Source organism: Schistocerca gregaria, chromosome 7 (assembly GCF_023897955.1).
Source record: "Schistocerca gregaria isolate iqSchGreg1 chromosome 7, iqSchGreg1.2, whole genome shotgun sequence".
In the NCBI taxonomy this organism is placed as follows: Eukaryota; Metazoa; Arthropoda; class Insecta; order Orthoptera; family Acrididae; genus Schistocerca; species Schistocerca gregaria.
Window position 1 is genome coordinate 94,460,159 of NC_064926.1, and position 19,587 is coordinate 94,479,745.

General features: G+C 42.7%; 1 protein-coding gene across 1 annotated transcript in view; it reads left to right on the top strand.

Moving 5' to 3' along the window:
* LOC126282022 (UDP-glucosyltransferase 2-like) overlaps positions 1-19,587 on the top strand; it is a 93,465-nt gene that overhangs the window by 49,960 nt on the left and 23,918 nt on the right. The window contains exon 6 of the mRNA XM_049981415.1: positions 16,293-16,512. Within this exon, the coding sequence (XP_049837372.1) occupies positions 16,293-16,512 (220 nt within the window). The remainder of the gene's footprint in view (positions 1-16,292; positions 16,513-19,587) is intronic.

The following is a 19,587-nucleotide window of genomic DNA, read 5'->3' on the forward strand; positions in this document are numbered from 1 at the left end:
ATGGCTTAGTTCTAAAGATTGATGGAATTGAAAAGAAAGCACATAGCTGTGAAGGCCGACAGGCTTGCTTTCAAGATGAAAGCAGAGCTGACCATTTTGCAACATAGTCGACAAGACCGATTGCCGACCCTTGATACAAAGCCCAGTGGAGGGTCAGAATCAGAGGCTGAGACGGTTCTGCGAACAGGCTGCAGATTACTCGACTTGGGCCAAAGGATGGTTGGGTTTCGGTTCCGCTGAATAGGTCAGGTGTCCACTATACGCAGGAGGCGGTCACACGGGTAGCAGGGGCTATGTGGCGTGGACTGGGCAGTTGTTTAGGTTACAGGGTCTCGGGAAAACACAAGAAGGGCTTCAGTCACAAAGGGTGCAGGTCGAACATAGGAAGAACGTAGATACAAGAATCATTGATATAACAGTTATAAATTGTCGTAGCTGTGTTGGGAAAGTACCAGAGCGCGAAGAGCTAACAGCACTGATGCTCAAATCGTTATAGGTACTGAAAGCTGGCTAAGGCCGGATATAAAACCAGCCGAAATTTTTGAGAAGACTCTAATGGTGTTCCGGGAAGATAGGCTAAATACGATTGGCGCTGGCGTGTTCGCTGCTGTTAGAAGTAGTTTATCTTGTCGCGAAATTGAAATAGATAGTTCCTGTGAGTTAGTATGGGCAGATGTCACTGTTGTCAACCGCAATAAAATAATAATTGTATCCTTTTACGGACCTTCCAGTTCAGATTGTACAATTACTGAAAGGTTCAAAGAAAACTTGAGTTTGATTTCAAACACGTACCCGACTCATACGATTATAGTTGATGGTTATTTTAATTTACCCTCGATATTTTGGCTAAAATACTAGTTTAATTCCGGAGGTGCGCATAAAATATCATCCGAAATTGTGCTAAACGCATTCTCTGAAAATTATCTCGAACAGTTAGTTCACGAGCCCACGAGAACAGTAAACGGTTGTGAAAACACACTTGACCTCTCAGCAACAAATAATCCTGAGGTAATAATGAGAATCAAAACGGATACATGGGTTATTGAACACAGGGTTGTCGTAGCGAGAATGGATATTGTAACCCACAAACTCTCCAAAAATAAATGAAAAATATACCTATTCAAAAAAGCAGATAAAAATCCACTTGACTCCGTCCTGAGAGACGATCTCCACTCCTTCCAAATTAATTATGTAAGTGTAGACCAGATGGGGCTTGAATTGAAAGAAATAGTATCGGCAGCAATTGAGACGTTTATACTAAATAAACCAACAAACGACGGGTCAGAACACTGTTGCAGAAACAACGAAACAAACACTCCAAATTTAAACAAACGCAAAATCCCTAAGATAGGAGATCTCTTACAGAAGCTCGAAATTTAGCGAGGACTTCAAAGCCAGATGCTTGTAACAGTTTCCACAACGAACCTATCTCGAAACCTGGCAGAAAATCCACAGAGATTCTGGTCGTATGTGGAGTATGTTAGCGACAAGAAACAATCAATGCCTTCTCTCTGCTATAGCAGCGGAGAAAATAAAAAATTGTACAAATGGCTCTAAGCACTAGGGGTCATCAGTCCCCTAGACTAGAACTACTTAAACCTAAACTAACTTAAGGACATCATACATATCCATGCCCGAGACAAGATTGTAACCTGCAACCGTAGCTGCAGCGCGATTCCGGACTGAAGCACCTAGAATCGCCCGTCCACAGCGGCCGGCGCGGAGATACCGTCGAAGACAGTGCTACCAAAGCAGAGTTACTAAACACAGCTTTCCGAAATGCCTTTGCAAAAGACAAAGTAAATATTCCAAATTTCGATCAAGAATAGCTGCCAACATAACGTAGAAGTAAATATCCTCGGAGTAGTGAAACAACTTAAATCACTTAATAAAAGCATGTCTTCTAGTCGAGACTGTATACCAATTACGTTCCTTTCAGAGTATGCTGATGCATTAGTTCCATATTTAACAGTCATATACAACCGTTCTCTCAGCGAAAGATCCGTACCCAAAGACTGGAAAGTTGTACATGTCACACCAAGAAAGGTAGCAGAAGTAATCCACTTAATTACAGGCCCACATCGTTAACGTCGGTATGCAGCAGGATTTTTGAACATATATTGTTTTCGAACATTATGAATTACCTCGAAGAAAACGGCCTATTGACACACAGTCAACATGGGTTTAGAAAACATCGTTCTCGTGAAACACAACTAACACTTTATTCGCATGAAGTGTTGAGTGCTATTGGCAAGGGATTTCAAATCGATTCCGTATTTCTCGGTTTACGGAACGGTTTAGACACTGTACCACACAAGCGACTTGTAGTGAAATTTCGTGTTTGTGGAAAAGCGTCTCAGTTATGTGACTGGATTTGTAATTTGATGGCCGGCCGGTGTCGCCGTGCGGATCTTCTAGGCTCTTCAGTCTGGAACCGCGTGACCGCTACGGTCGCAGTTTCGAATCCTGCCTCGAGCATGGATGTGTGTGATGTCCTTAGTTTAGTTAGGTTTAAGTAGTTCTAAGTTATATGGGACTGATGACCACAGATGTTAAGTCCCATAGTGCTCAGAGCCATTTTGTGATTTCATGTGAGACAGGTCACAGTTCGTAGTAACTGACAGAAAGTAGTCGAGTAAAACACAAGTGATTTCTGACGTTCCTCATGGTAGTGTTATAGGCCCTTTATTGTTCCTTATCTGTTGTTGTTGTTATGGTCTTCAGTATTGAGACTGGTTTGATGCAGCTCTCCATACTAATCTATCCTGTGCAAGCCTCTTCATGTCCCAGTGTTGCAGCCTGCATCCTTCTGAATCTGCTTAGTGTATTCACCTCTTGGTCTCCCTCTATGACTTTTACCCTCCATGCTGCTCTCCAGTACTAAATTGGTGATCCCTTTATGCCTCAGAACATATCCTACCAACCGATCCCTTCTTCTAGTCAAGTTGTGCTACAAACTCTTCTCCCCAATTCTATTCAATACCTCCTCATTAGACATGCGATCTACCCAGCTAATCTTCAGCATTCTTCTGTAGCACCACATTTCGAAAGCTTCTATTATCTTCTTTCTTCTTGTCTAATTTATCGTCCATGTTTCACTTCCATACATGGCTACACTCCATACAAATACTTTCAGGAACGACTTCCTGACATATAAATCTATACTCGATGTTAACAAACTTCTCTTCTTCAGAAACGCTTTCCTTGCCATTGCCAGTCTACATTTTATATCCTCTCTGCTTCGACCATCATCAGTTATTTTGCTCCCCAAATAGCAAAACTCCTTTACTACTTTAAGTATCTCGTTTCCTAATCTAATTCCCTCAGCATCAACCGACTTAATTCGACTACATCAATTATCCTCGTTTTGCCTTTGTTGATGTTCATTTTATACCCTCCTTTCAAGACACTGTCCATTCCGTTCAACTGCTCTTCCACGTCATTTGCTGTCTCTGACAGAATGACAATGTCATCGGCGAACCTCAAAGTTTTTGTTTCTTCTCCCTGGATTTTAATACCTACTCCGAATTTTTCTTTTGTTTCCTTTACTGCTTGCTCAATATATAGATTGAATAACATCGGGGAGAGACTACAACCCTGTCTCACTCCCTTCCCAACCACTGCTTCCTTTTCATACCCCTCGACTCTTATAACTGCCATCTGGTTTCTGTACAAATTGTAAATAGCCTTTCGCTCCCTGTATTTTACCCCGGCCACCTTTAGAATTTGAAAGAGAGTATTCCAGCCAACATTGTCAAAAGCTATCTCTAAGTCTACTAATGCTTGAAACGTAGGTTTGCCTTTCCTTACTCTTTCTTCTAAGGTAAGTCGTAAGGTCAGGATTGCCTCACGTGTTCCAACATTTCTACGGAATCCAAACTGATCTTCCCCGAGGTCGGCTTCTACCAGTTTTTCCATTCGTCTGTACATAATTCGGGTTAGTATTTTGCAGCTGTGACTTACTAAAATAATAGTTCGGTAATTTTCACGTTTGTAAACACCTGCCTTCTTTGGGGTTGGAATTATTATATTCTTCTTGAAGTCTGAAGGAATTTCGCCTGTCTCATACATCTTGCTCACCAGATGGTAGAGTTTTGTCAGGACTGGCTCTCCCAAGGCCATCAGTAGTTCTAATGGAATGTTGTCTACTCTCGGGGCCTTGTTTCGACTCAGGTCTTTCAGAGCTATATCAAACTCTTCACGCAGTATCGTATCTCCCATTTCATCTTCATCTACATCCTCTTCCATTTCCATAATATTGTCCTCAAGTACATCGCAATTTTATTGACCAACTATATACTCCTTCGCCCTTTCTGCTTTCCCCTTCTTTGCTTAGAACTGGGTTTCCATCTGAGCTCTTGATATTCATACAAGTGGCTCTCTTTTCTCCAAAGGTCTCTTTAGTTTTCCTATAGGCAGTATCTTTCTTACCCCTAGTGAGATAAGCCTCTACATCCTTACATTTGTCCTCTAGCCAATGCCTGCTTAGCCATTTTGCCCTTCCTGTCGATCTCATTTTTGAGACGTTTGTATTCCTTTTTGCCTGCTTCATTCACTGCATTTCTATAGTTTCTCCTTTCATCAATTAAATTAAATATTTCTTCTGTTACCCAAGGATTTCTACTAGCCCTCGTCTTTTTACCTACTTGGTCGTCTGCTGCCTTCACTACTTCATCCCTCAGAGCTACCCATTCTTCTTCTACTGTATTTCTTTCCCCCATTTCTGCCAATTGTTCCCTTATGCTCTCCCTGAAACTCTGTACAACCTCTGGTTCTTTCAATTTATCCAGGTCCCATCTTCTTAAATTTCGACCATTTTGCAGTTTCTTCAGTTTTAATCTACAGTTCATAACCAATAGATTGTGGTCAGAGTCCACATCTGCTCCTGGAAATGTCCTACAACTTAAAACCTGGTTCCTAAATCTCTGTCTTACCATTATATAATCTATCTGATACCTTTTAGTATCTCCAGGATTCTTCCATGTATACAACCTTCTTTTATGATTCTTGAACCAAGTGTTAGCTATGATTAAGTTATGCTCTGTGCAAAATTCTAACAGACAGCTTCCTCTTTCATTTCTTATCCCCAATCCATATTCACCTACTATGTTTCCTTCTCTCCCTTTTCCTGCTGTCGAATTCCAGTCACCCATGACTATTAAATTTTCGTCTCTCTTCACTACCTGAATAAATTCTTTTATCTCATCATACATTTCATCAATTTCTTCGTCATCTGCAGACCTAGTTGGCATATAAACGTGTACTACTGCAGAAGGCATTGGCGTCCTGTATATCTTGGCCGCTGTAATACGTTCACTATGCTGTTTGTAGTAGCTTACCCGCACTCCTATTTTCCTATTCATTATTAAACCTACTCCTGCATTACCCCTATTTGATTCCGTATTTATAACCCTGAATTCACCTGACCGCTAGTCTTGCTCCTCCTGCCACCGACCTTCACTAATTCCCACTATATATAACTTTAACCTATCCATTTCCCTTTTTAAAGTTTCTAACCTACCTGCCCGATTAAGGGATCTGACATTCCACACTCCGATCCGTAGAACGCCAGTTTTCTTTCTCCTGATTATGACATGCTCTTGAGTAGTCCCCGCCCGGAGATCCGAATGGGGGTCTATTTTACCCCCGGAATATTTTACCGAAGAGGACGCCATCATCATTTAACCATACAGTAAAGCTGCATGCCCTCGGGAAAAATTACGGCTGTAGTTTCCCCTTGCTTTCAGCCGTTCGCAGTACCACAACAGCAAGACCATTTTGGTTAGTGTTACAAGGCCAGAACAGTCAATCATCCAGACTGTTGCCCTTCCAACTACTGAAAAGCCTGCTGCCCCTCTTCAGGAACCACACGTTTGTCTGGCGTCTCAACTGATACCTCTCCGATGTGATTGCACCTACGGTACGGCAATCTGTATCGTTGAGGCATGCAAGCCTCCCCACCAACGGCAAGGTCCATGGTTCATGGAAGGAGGCGATGTAACTAGGCCAATGGAATATCACGACTGTACTATAAGCCAGGCCGCGTGGGGTAGCCGCGTGGTCTATGGGCACCTTGTCACGGTCCGTGTGGCTCCCCCTGTCAGAGGTTCAAGTCCTCCGTCGGGCATCGGTGTATGTGTAGTGCTTAGCATAAGTTAGTTTAAGTTAAATTAAGTAGTGAGAAGGCTTAGAGACCGATGAGTTCAGCACTTTGGTCCCATAAGACTTTACCACAAATTTCCAATTACTATAAGCCAGGAATACGCATAAATCTTATACATTAATCACATTTAGCAAGAACGAGCAATTTAGGATTGTCACCCAACATGACGGCAGTTTAACCGCCACGTGCAAGAGATTCACATACTCGTACCTTAATGGATCATTTATGAAATGGGATGGTACTGCTGCAGTGGCATCGAACCTTAAATGTATGCTTCAGCATTCCTGTTTCATGAGGTACAAACTGAACTCAGCGGAGTCGAGACTGATCATGCATATAACGCAGGCATAACATCAACTCTTAAAACATATGTCTCTGCTTCTCCCTCGTATCTGAACGGTTCAGAAAATGATGGATGGTTCGTAGACGAGGCAGTGGATAGAACAGTGGAAGAGTACAAGAGATTTAGTGCGTGTATACTCGTACTACGAGGAGGAGGGAGTCTACTCAGTCCCCGGAAATTCAAGGAGCTGGCGCCAATCATCGTAATAGAGTGCTCTAAACAGGACGAGACGATTAAATCTGGGCCTACAGATGTACGAATTGATTTGAATCTCCGTCAGATTTCCCAGATCTCACTGGAGTGTATCCTCTAGTTCTACGTGACCGTGTGATTAACTACTGCGCGCTCATCGGTTTGTGCAATGAGCTGTATAAGTTAACAAGGGCTGCGGACAAACCCAGAGCATTCCACCATGATATCTGAAGGTGTGAGCATCATTGCAGATGCTCGTGCTCTCTATGATGATGAGCATAGACAGTTCATATTTGAAGTTGTTGTATTCATAGCACACACAGAAGATGCCGGAGTAAGAGACACATTCTCAGAAAACACCCGACGACTTTCAAGAATGTGAAGTGTGCAAGAACACGGAGGATTGCGACGTGGTTAAGATACTTCTACCATGAATTTCACTGTCATGATTCTGTTATACCCTATAAGGGCATAGTAAAGTCGCTTTGTTATTCGACCACACAGATGTCATCTACATCAGAGGCGAGGAGAACATCACATGGAAGCATCGAATTATCAAGTTTTCTTCTATTCATGACCAGGAATTCTGCGAGTTCCCTGATCTCAATCGACTCAGGAAGATGTGTGAAAATGGTGTTGTTGTATTTGCTTATGAAAATGTAAAATTACTTTTAAGTTGCATGAGAAAAAATGATTTTTTTCTACCTCACAACCTGTGTATGATTTCTCTTCACACTGTTCCCACTTTGGTACTGCACAGTTTTACGCAGCTACTATGTCGATGGTTTTATAAAGTACTTGTGCTATATGTCTTTGGAAGCAGACACAGTAACATACATCCTTCTCCCATAAGCTAATTCATGCTGCACGAGAGGCATGCTCCCATGCAACCATTCTATACATTTTGTTACCTACACGTTAAATTTCACCTTCAAGTTTAGAACTAATGTCATTTCCGTCCAGCACATCCTTTATATATAAAACTGGTATAGGTCTTTTGTAAAAAACAACAGCAAAGACTTATAGCAACGAAGGTTTTCATTTGTTCAGTTCTCACAGAAATAGTTCAGTTCTTGAGATTATAATTTGAATCTTTTCCACATAATATTTTTTTAACAATAACAAACAAAAATTATACTGGCTGAAATATTTATAATATTCAGATATATACAAATCTAACTAAAACTAATATGCACACACACACACAAACACACACACACACACACACACACACATAATGTACAAGATTTACATTTGTTGTTTCTCAAACATATTTGTTTTACAATTGTATACAGTTTTTTATTGATCATCAAATACATTGTGTGCATCCATACGTCCATAGTCTTAGTTACCTTACACAGTGTGCAAATCTATTTACATTGGTGTACACACATAGTGTACATAAATAAAAAATATTCACGTGACACACACACACACACAAACACACGGTTACTCACACTGTGATAAAAGTCATACTATTATGCAGCATTTTCACCCTGTCTCATTCTCTCACTTTCATTCAATCAGAGTCCCCAACCACTTCCCTCACAAAAAGTGAATAGTTTGAGGATGCAAGAGTTTCAATCCCATCACCATAAACGAACCTTTTATCGTCATGGGGCGACAGGCTAACTTTAGACTGCACCACAGTGTACACCTCGTGTCCTCTCGATTGAATACTAGTTTGCCATATCATGTGCTGCAGCTTCGTTGGCGGACCAAGAACACTTGGCAAACAGTCTTCGATAGAGAGGACTCTCGATGCCACAAGGTGCACACGCTTAGCCCGCCTCTGAGTGGCACCTTGCAGTGTGCTATACGCATACATTTTTGCTCGCAGATCTACAAACTACAAAATCGGAAATCCATTCGTCTCGCCTTTCATAAGGCCGATAACCTTGTTCTGTGGAACAGTACCGTAAGGATTATCAGCCGCGTGCGAGGAAATGACGAATGCAGTTCTTTAGCCAATAGATGAAGCTTTCTGTATTCGTGTAAACTAATTTATGATCAGTAAAGAAGTTTACCAAACTCATAACGAAAGCGGTTCATGTTGAGTTTCGAGCAGTCTAGTATATACATTCCCACATTAATATGTTACTGCAACTTTCGGCATCTCCACAGCATCAATGTTCTCATTGAACATTGTAACCTGTTTAAAATTTCGTCCGGCGATGCATATTCTTATGCCCCAACGCCCACCCCATTATGTTCTAATCAAAATTTCACGATGTTCCCTCTAATTCTTCATTGTTTTACCGAAAATTGAATGATTCATTAACTAAAAAAAATCTTTCTGAAAGTCACACATCACGAAAGTCGTCAGTGCCATATTCAAATCAATATATTCCTTCAACTATGGGGATTGCTTGAAGGAGATAGAATCACCAGGACTAACCACTCCATCCCCAGTCTGAGACACTGTTTACAACAGTGAATAATGCATCTCCTCTTATACCCCAGCACTGTCATCAGTTTTGGGGTGGGGCCCACTCGCTTAATTATTTGCTCCAGACTCAGCAGCAGATCGGCGTCCGCATCTTGCAAGCTAATAGGGTATGTGAGTCCTGCCTCCACCACAAACCGCTCATCAGAATCAGCTGCCATTACCACAACGATTTTCCCGCCTAATACCTTGCATTCATCTTCGGGCACCAATCGAAACTCCCATATCAGTAGTGATTGCATAGTGTGCCCGTATGTTATTGGCATCCACGTGCACGATGTAACTCGAATCAAGGGATGTGCTGAACCTGTCAGCCATACCTTAGTTATTTGCCTTGGCGTGTTTATGGACACATTGACAAATCCCCAAGGATCCCTCGCTCAAAGCAAAGAAGTATGTCAGCATCGGTCAATAATTCGATTCTGCGCTTCATTTTCTTGGGTATAGTGTCCCAGGGCAACCCATGTGCTGTGTAACAAAAGATGGTATCAAGAGAATATGTGGTCGAGCATGGACACAGGAATTTCTCGAAAACGTCCACGTCTGTGTCCATGTTGAAACGTCCCCTTACGAAAATTATACACGACTGTGCTGAAACTGAGACACAATATTTTTAGCGCAACGCAATCTGACTTTCAAAAATCCCTACAAAAGAATGGCCCTGACTAACATTAACCTAAACGTTTCACATATCACTCACCTCACAAAAATCTTGGTTACTCGTACTACTGCAATACAGCGAGCACCACTACTGCCAGCTAAATAAAAGATTCAAACTACGGAAGGCACTAACTACTAATAGGTATAGTTAGCAAATGAAAGATTTTAATAGAGAACAAACAGTGTATTTACCTTAATAGTTATAATATAGATAGCAGTTCATGACATCCAGTCTTACAAATTTCAAAACTCCGCCATGTCTCTCCCCACATCCACCACTACTGGCGGCTCACCTCCAACTGCGCAACGCTACCCGCTGTTAGCATCCAGCTGCCGCTGCCCAACACTACAATGGCAGACAACAATGCAAACCAGTCACAGACTGCACACGGCACAGCCAGTGATTTTCATACAGAGCGCTACGTGGCGGCGGCGTTACCAATAAAAAAAACCTAAACAGCCTACTTACACTGTGTGTACTATCCTAAAGCGGAAATGTTGAATTGCCACATTCATGGCATGCTAATATTCTGCATCCGTTATGGCATCGCCTCTAAGTTTGCTGGAGAATGCAGTTATGTCAGGTAGTCTTGTTTCGTTAAGTTTTGCATACTATCCAGATACTCGTGTGGGAAAACCCGCTTCCCAGTCACAAGCTGAAACTTTTGCTCGTCAGGAAATGCAGCTCAAATGATATGCATATCCTCCCTAGGTAGAGTTTCAGCGAGGTTCTAGAGTGGTAACTGCATAAAGCATAGCGAGTTAAAGAAGTGGAGCGTAATTCTCGGTATCATTCGTTTGGAGAATGAAATATATTTCTCAACACTCTCAGGTAGGACACTAACCCGATCATTCTTCATGCTGAAATCAGCCAAGTGCTCAAGAAGAAAGTGAGCGTCACACACACTTAAATTGTGGTCTCTTTCTCCCACGCATTAACAAACAGTAGTAAAGAAAAAGTAGAGCTATCATCAATCTAAAGGGTGCTCGGATCAGCACATTATTAGTCCCTTGAAAGATGTCATATGTTCTTGCCTCCCTCCATCCCAAGAAGTAAGTCATGGAGCCAGACATAGAAGCATGGTGCTTTTCATATTCACAAAATTAAGAAAATATGAAATAACGTTGTGTCAGAAAAAAATTTCAAAATACTGGGGATAGCTTTAAAACTTTTTTTTTCTTTTTGAATCATCAGTCCTCCTCCCGGTTAGATACAGCCCTCTTCCAAGTCCTCTGTGTCAGTCCCTTCGTTTCAGAGCAGCTCTTGCACTTAATGCCCACAATTATTTGTTAGTTATTTCAATGTCTTTCTTCCCCTCCTGCTTTTACCCTTTGCAAGTCCCTCAAATACCATAAACGTTATTCCTTGATGCATTAACATGTGTTCTATCGTCCCTTCTTCTTGTCAGTTTTTCACAACTGTTCATCTCCTCGCTCTGAGTAGAAGCTCATTTCGTATCTCCTCCATCCACCTAATTTTCACCATCTTTCTCTAGTACCACATCTCCAACACTCCGATTCCCTTCTTTTCCCTTTTTTCCCACAGTCCATGATTCAAATCCAGCCTCTGAAGATTTGTACTGAGACTGTATCTCTGTTAAATCTTCAGGACCCCTCATGTCAGTCTTATTTCTTCGAGAGGTTTTTGGTACAATGGAACAAAGAAGACTGTGGGGTTAACTGCGGATCGGCGAACGAGGTCTCAAAGGATGGACCTTGAACACTAATAAGTCAAGAACGAGGGACAAAATGACCGTGGTCTCTTCAAAGGAACCATCCCAACATTTGCCTTAGTCGATTCAGAGAAACCAGCGGAAAGCTAAAACTGGATGGCTGGATGGGCATTTCCCCGTCCTGGCACCAGATAGTCCTGGTATTGTGGTTCCATATGTTCAATTATCGAAAGTGAATTTCGCTCTTTTCTTGTTCCCTCACAAGAGCACGTATTCATCATAGGTCCCGTTCCCTAGGCAATGTAGAGTCATGCATTCGCTGTGCCCTAGACTTATAAGCACCCAGACAAATCATGTGAAGCTCTCGGAAGATACTACAACTTGCTGAACTGTTCACATACATATTTCTAGGAGAGTAACCTTTTTTCCCTTTTGTATCGGTCTATGGCTGTGGCATGGGGTGTCAACAATGCGAGCAATCTAGCAACCGCTGGATTATTAGAAATACAACGCTAACCAATTAGGGTGTGCAACAGCACAGACGGAACAAGTAGTTCTTGGTGGCTAGCTTTCGGAGGGTTGCGATCTTGCGGTATCAGCCGCTATCCGGTCGACCCCACTTTCCAATAAGTGCGCCAGTAGCTATGCCGACGCATTTCGTACAGCTGCCACCGCTGCACTACGACGTAGCCACGAACGATTACGCCGATGACACAGACTTTCATTGAGGCCAGGGCTCCACGTCTTCTGAATAGACAGTGTACTGAAGACTGACAGATTTGTAAATCTCTTGTGTGTGTATATATTTCAACCTTCAAAGCTACTATTCGCAACTGACGTTGCGGCAACTGCAACAAAGTTATGTACTATTTTTACTATTTGATATTAGATACAGAACAAATTAATATTTCAGTAATCTGTTCATGAACAGCATCTGTTCCTCGCTCCTGCATCCACTGAAGAACCACACAGCGTGCAAAGGAAGTGATAACAGTGTCCTAGATTTTTTTGCCAAATGGGATTTTATTCACGTTTCGTATTCGCCATTCAAATAGAGAGCTTTAGCATTCATTACGCATATCTTCAAGATGCATGTTGAATAGATCACAGAATTTATTTCTAACAGTGATACTATCCACGGTTATTAGGACAAGAGATGGATGGATAGGTGAGTGATTTACAACAGATGCCTTACGACTTCAAGCTGTATCTCTTGGACATAGTAGGTCGTTCCACACTGTTGCTAGTATCTGTATTATGAAAATCTACAACGTAATATACGACGGTCGTTAAATAATTAAAGAGACAGATTGGTCTGGAGAAAAAAAGCTTTTATTTTTACCAAACAATACTTTTCCTACTTTTCAGCATAATCCCCTTGAACATATGTGCACCTCTTCCAACGGGCTACAAAGTTTTTTTTATTTTTTTATTCCGACTGCAAAGAACTCTTTATCTTGGTATTTAAACCAATGTCCCACAAACTTTTTCACATCCTCGTTGTCCTGGAATCTCTTCCCCCGTAATGTCTCCTTCGGTGCACCAAACAAATGGAAACCACTAGGTGCCAAATCAGGACTGTAAGGGAGATGAGGCAGTACTTCCTACCCCATTTTGTCGATGGTTTCACGGGTTAGTTGGGAAATATGAGGACGTGCGTTGTATTGCTGGAGAATCACACCTCTCCTCTGACATTCACGACGTCTCTCTCTTATGGCTGGCTTCAGATTGTTTAAAAGCGAATCCGAGTAGTTTCGGCTGTTCATTGTACGCTGCTCTTCGAGATAATAACAAAAAACTGGACCTTCAGCATCCCAAACCACACATGACTTTTCCTGCTGATGCTTCGTTTTTGAATTTTTTCTTGATAGTTGAGATGGTGTGCTTCCACTCCATACGTTGTCTTTTTGATTCTAGCGCATAAGAGTGAACCCACGTCTCATCACGAAACTTTGTTGAGTAAGTGCTCACCTTCTCTTTCATAATGTTCCTGTAGCTCTGTGCACACTCTCAACCATGTTTCCTTGTGTAGCCTTTGAGACCGATCTTGCACATGTTTTGCGGTACTTCAGCTTGTTACAGATCATATACATCTACATCCATACTCCGCAAGCCACCTGACGGTGTGTGACGGAGGGTACCTTGAGTACCTCTATCGGTTCTCCCTTCTATTCCAGTCTCGTATTGTTCGTTGAAAGAAATATTGTCGGTAGGTCTCTGTGTGGGCTCTAATTTCCCTGATTTTTTTCCTCATGGTCTCTTCGCGAGATATGCGTAGGAGGGAGCAATATATTGCTTCACTCCACGTGAACGTTGCTGTTGTTGTTGTGGTCTTTAGCCATGAGACTGGTTTGATGCAGCTCTCCATGCTACCCTATCTTGTGCAAGCTTCTTCATCTCCCAGTACTTACTGCAACCTACATCCTTCTGAATCGGCTTAGTGTATTCATCCCTCAGTCTCCCTCTACGATTGTTACCCTCCACACTGCCCTTCAATGAGAAATTTGTGATCCCTTGATGCCTCAGAACATTTCCTACTAACTGGTCCCTTCTTTTTGTCAAGTTGTGCCACATACTCTTCTTCTCCCCAATTCTTTTCAATACTTCATCATTAGTTATGTGATCTACCCATCTAATCTTCAGCATTCTTCTGTAGCACCACATTTCAAAAGCTTCTATTCTCTTCTTGTCCAAACTATTTATCATCCATGTTGCACACCCATACATGGCTACACTCCATACAAATACTTTCAGAAACGACTTCCTGACACTTAAATCTCTTCTTCAGAAATGCTTTCCTTGCCATTGCCAGTCTACATTTTATATCTTCTCTACTACGACCATCATCAGTTATTTTGATCCCCAAATAGTACAACTCCTTTACTATTTTAAGTGTCTCATTTCCTAATCTAATCCCCTCAGCATCACCCGACTTAATTCAAACCACATTCCACTATCCTCGCTTTGCTTTTGTTGATGTTCATATTATATCCTCCTTTCAAGACACTGTCCATTCCGTTCAACTGCTCTTCCAAGTCATTTGCTGTCTCTGATAGAATTACAGTGTCATCGGTGAACCTCAAAGTTGTTATTTCTTCTCCATGGATTTTAATACCTACTCCGAATTTTTCTTTTGTTTCCTTTCCTGCTTGCTCAATATACAGATTGAATAACATCGGGGAGAGACTACAACTCTGTCTCACTCCCTTCCCAACCAATGCTTCCCTTTCATGCCCCTCGACTTTTATAACTGCCATCTGGTTTCTGTACAAATTGTAAATAGGGCACTCCCTGTATTTTACCCCTTCCACCTTTAGAATTTGAAAGAGAGTATTCCTGTCAACATTGTCAAAAGCTTTCTCTAAGTCTACAGATGCTAGAAACATAAGTTTGCCTTTCCTTAATCTTTCTTCTAAGATAAGTCGTAAGGTCAGTATTGCCTCACGTGTTCTAACATTTCAACGGAATCCAAACTGATCTTCCCCGAGGTCGGCTTCTACCAGTTTTTCCATTCGTCTGTAAATAATTCGGGTTAATATTTTGCAGCTGTGACTTACTAAAATGATAGTTCGGTAATTTTCACGTTTGTCAACACCTGCCTTCTTTGGGGTTCGAATTATTATATTCTTCTTGAAGTCTGAAGGAATTTCGCCTGTCTCATACATCTTGCTCACTAGATGGTAGAGTTTTGTCAGGGCTGGCTCTCCCAGGGCCGTCCGTATTTCTAAGTGAAGGTATGTTGTCGAAACTTCAAGAAAAGGCCGTACCGAGCTACTGAGCGTCTCTCTTGCAGAGTCTTCCACTGGAATTTATCTATCACCTCCGTAACACTTTCGCGATTACTAAATGATCCTGTAACGAAGCACGCTGCTCTCCGTTGGATCTTTTCCCATCTCTTCTATCAACCCTATCTGGTACGGATACCACACTGGTGAGCAGTATTCAAGCCGTGGGCGAACAAGTGTATTGTAACCCACTTCCTTTGTGTTAGGACTGCATTTCCTTAGGATTCTTCCAATGAATCTCAGTCTCGTATCTGCTTTACCGACGATAAATTTTATATGGTCATTCCATTTTAAATCACTCCCAATGCCTACTCCTAGATAATTTATGGAATTAACTGCTTCCAGCTGCTGACCTGCTATATTGTAGCTAAATTTAACTTGAACCTTATCACCTATCATTTCCACAGTCACACGGCGGTCGGCACGAATAACGTCATCAATTCTACTTGCAAGTGAGGGAGTTGAAACTGCAACTGGTCGGCCAGAATGGTGTTCGTCGGTCACTGAGTCGCGACTGTTTTTGAACGGCTCTACTCACTTGTAAAAATTTGTACGATTCATACAACCTTCACCATGAACTTTAGACATTCACTGGTTTCTCGCCTTCAAGTAAAAGCCAATAACAGAACAGTGTTCAACTAATGTGGACGTTTGAAGTGGACTCACCATCTTCAAATGTATTTTTGAGGTTATGAATAAAACAATGTTGATACATCAGCTTATCAGGGCTCATCCCAGTGATGCCAACTTAATGCCTTAAAAGTATGAAACTTGCCTACTAACAGTTTTTTTACCAGACCAATTTGTCTCTTTACTTATTGAATGACCCTCGTACGTTTAGCCTTGGAATTACCAAGCTGCTTAGCTGTCAGTTACAGAAGACGCAAGCTATATACACGCAAAATCTTAGAGTTACGTAGCCTGTGTTTAGCGAAAGCAATACACGTCTTGACTAGGTTTTACTTACTGACTGCCATATCTTCAGCCGCTGGCCACTGCTGACTTGGAGGTGATGTGGTTGTTTCCGCAGCCCACCCTAACGTGCGGGTGTTCATCAGCCAGGGCGGGCTGCAGAGCCTCAACGAGGCGGCGTACCACGCCGTGCCGCTGCTGGTGGTGCCCTTCTTCTCCGACCAGGCCCACAACGCCGCCAAGGTGCGGCAGGCACAGGTGGGGCTCTGGCTGGAGTACGCCGACGTCACCAGGGACGCTCTGCTGCGCGACCTCAAGGCTATACTGCACGACAGCAAGTAAGTAGCGGGCGTGCGCCAGCTCCTAAAGTCGGTTCCAACCGCTCTGGGATCGCCAAAAAAGATCTGATGCTCTTCATACTCGGCAGTGTCTGACCGAATATTCAGCTGTCCAGCCTGATTTATGTTGTGCCTCTCTAAATCACTGTTAACGAACGCTTACCCGATTCGACAGAAATGAAGTTTCTAATAGCGTTCCCCACTCCACAGTAATATCTATGTGCAACTTAAGAAGCACTATAAAGCACTCCGTCTTCACGCCACGAGTGGTCTACTAGGACCATCCGACCGCCGTGTCATCCTCAGTGGAGGATGCGGACAGGAGGGGCGTGTGGCCAGCACACCGCTCTCCCGGTCGTTATGATGCTTTTCTTTGGGCCGGAGCCGCTACTATTCGGTCGAGTAGCTTCTCAATTGGCATCACGAGGCTGAGTGCACCCCGAAAAATGGCAACAGCGCATGTCGGCCTGGATGCTCACCCATCCAAGTGCCGGCGACGCCCGACAGCGGGAACCGGTGTAGCCACATCGGCAAGGCCAACTTAAGAAGGCTACAATGGAAAAAGAATAGTGTTTATTGGTCTTGCTTACCAAATAATGTGCGCTCGGAACTCTTCAGAATCCTTACTATAACTGTTAAAAACTGAATAATGGCAATCGAAACCAACAGCTTTATTGTAATCCGACGTCGTTTACTCAAAACATGTTACCAGTTTCTACTCCAAAGAGCGTCATCTTCAGGCCCCTACCGTTATCTGCCATCAACGTACGAACCAACGAATTCTTCAAATGGAAACAATATAGTGTATTAAGCATGTTACGCCAGCATGTGCAACCAACAAAGTCGAGTGAAGCTGGATCATAATCAACTGGATTCCGTAACTTCCAGTAACAAGCCCACCCAATGGTCAGATGACAACTCCTTGAGTTGTTTTGTGAGTCTACCAGAATCCGGCCGGGCGTTATCGTGTAGTAACATCACTTCACACAGTCTTCCTGGTAGCTGTTCACTGACTCCAGGTGCAAGACGCCTCACTTAGTGACAACAGATGTCAGGAGTGATGGTTACACCTCGGGGAAGCAATTGTTAGTACACCACACGACCGCTGTTCCACCAGATGCATTACATTAACTTTCGTGGATGTGCGCAGGCCTTTGTTGGGGGAGTTGCTGCTTTGTATGATCTCAACCATTCAATTCTTTTCCTTATGCTAACATAAAGACTCCGTTTCCCGTCACCATTAACGATAGAGGACAGGAAAGGTCAGTGTTGTTCACTAGCCAACTGATGACTAGCAAGTAGAGATGTATATATGGCCACTCGCTGAATGCGTCTCCAGTGATGACTCGGTTGAGAAAGTCTCCTCATTCCTCTGCTTCGAACCAATCCTCACAGCACTCAACCCTCTTTGCTTTCTGCTCTGGCGTCAAGACCTTCGGTCCGATTTCCGCACACAGTTTCTTCATTTCAAGTTTATGTGTCAGGATTTCGTGAACGATTGTTTTGGGGATTGACAGCTCGTCAGCAATCATTCTGACTGACAATGTACGGTGTTTAACAACAGAAGCCCGAATTCGTTCAACATTTGCATCAGAACTCGATGTCGACGGGCATCCTGGGCGATGGTCATCGTTCACTTCTTCTCGGCCATCCCGGAATCTTTTTTACCGCTTGTTCACGGTTGGTTTCTTCAGAGATTTGTCTCCGTAAACCTGCTTCATACACTCAAAAATCTCACGGCCATTCTTCTTGGAAGAATCTTGATGTTGACGCGCTGTTCCTCAATCAGAGAGAGCTCCATGCCGACGGCAGGTGAAAAAGGGTAACTGTCAACAAGCTGCCGCACACTCCCACCTTCACGCAGAGTGCTCTGACTCGAACTGAGCGTTGATGGGATTGATTACAGCAGTAGTCCCACCTGGCGATGAATGCAACTTGTAACATAAAGACATTATTCAACTTTTGTACGTATTTTCCGGACAAACCTCGTATATGTTTCTGGCTGCCTTCGCTGCTGGCACCCGTCTACCGAACTGGTAGGGAAGAATATGGCGGAAACGTACCGGTTTCTCGACATAGTACAACATTTTCTAGCGTCCACGACTCCACTCACTATCTCTAAATGACAGTATGTAAACCTAAATAGCAACAATGAACTACAAACAGGAAATGACAGCCGATACCCACAGCAACGCGAACACCGAAGTGCAAAACTAAGGCGCTACGAACTTACTCGCCCACCTAATATTATCTTAGTTAGACCTAATGAGAGCTCACCATTTTATAGAAGAAGGTAGACGACGTTTGGATTCAGACGAGGACATCTCATTCCGAACAACTGTCTACATTTCAGAACCAAATTTTTTAAGACGTACGTTTATGGCAAAAGCAATCCATATTTATGATTTTACAGAAAACATAAAATATTCTAAAAATTCCTGGAAGGAAGTGACATTATGTAGCCTACTTTACAACCTTTGCTAGAAGCAGAAACGCAATGGAACGATAAGGGTGAGACACACTTACATTTAAGAAGTCTTCAGTTGGAGAGTGTGGTTGTGTCACCCACATACTTTGTGTGAGGATGGAGATTCCAACAAAGGGAGTTGGGTTACCGGACCCAACCCACAGTAAAACAGCACGTTCATGCTTTTACTGATTCTGCTCTGTATCACATTCATGTCTGACTTTAAGGCATACAACCTAATGACATATGAAAGATATTAGACTAACCTGTGAGATTTAAAATATCTAAACTCCTCACGTTAATAAAAATAGACAACAGTGACTGCGAGAAGATCGGAAACTGTCTGGCAAAAATAGTGAAGCACCCAAAAGACAGAGTTCGATGTCAGTGTAATTCCGTACACATACACACCATCGGCTCGAATGTAAACTCGGCTGGTCCCGGCGGAGATTAGTGTCCTCCCTCGGGCATGGGTGTGTGTGTTCGTCCTTAGGATAATTTAGGTTAAGCAGTGCGTAAGCTTAGGGACTGATGACCTTAGCAGTTAAGTCCCGTAAGATTTCACACACATTTGAACATTTCGAATGTAAATTATTAGAGTTGCTTTT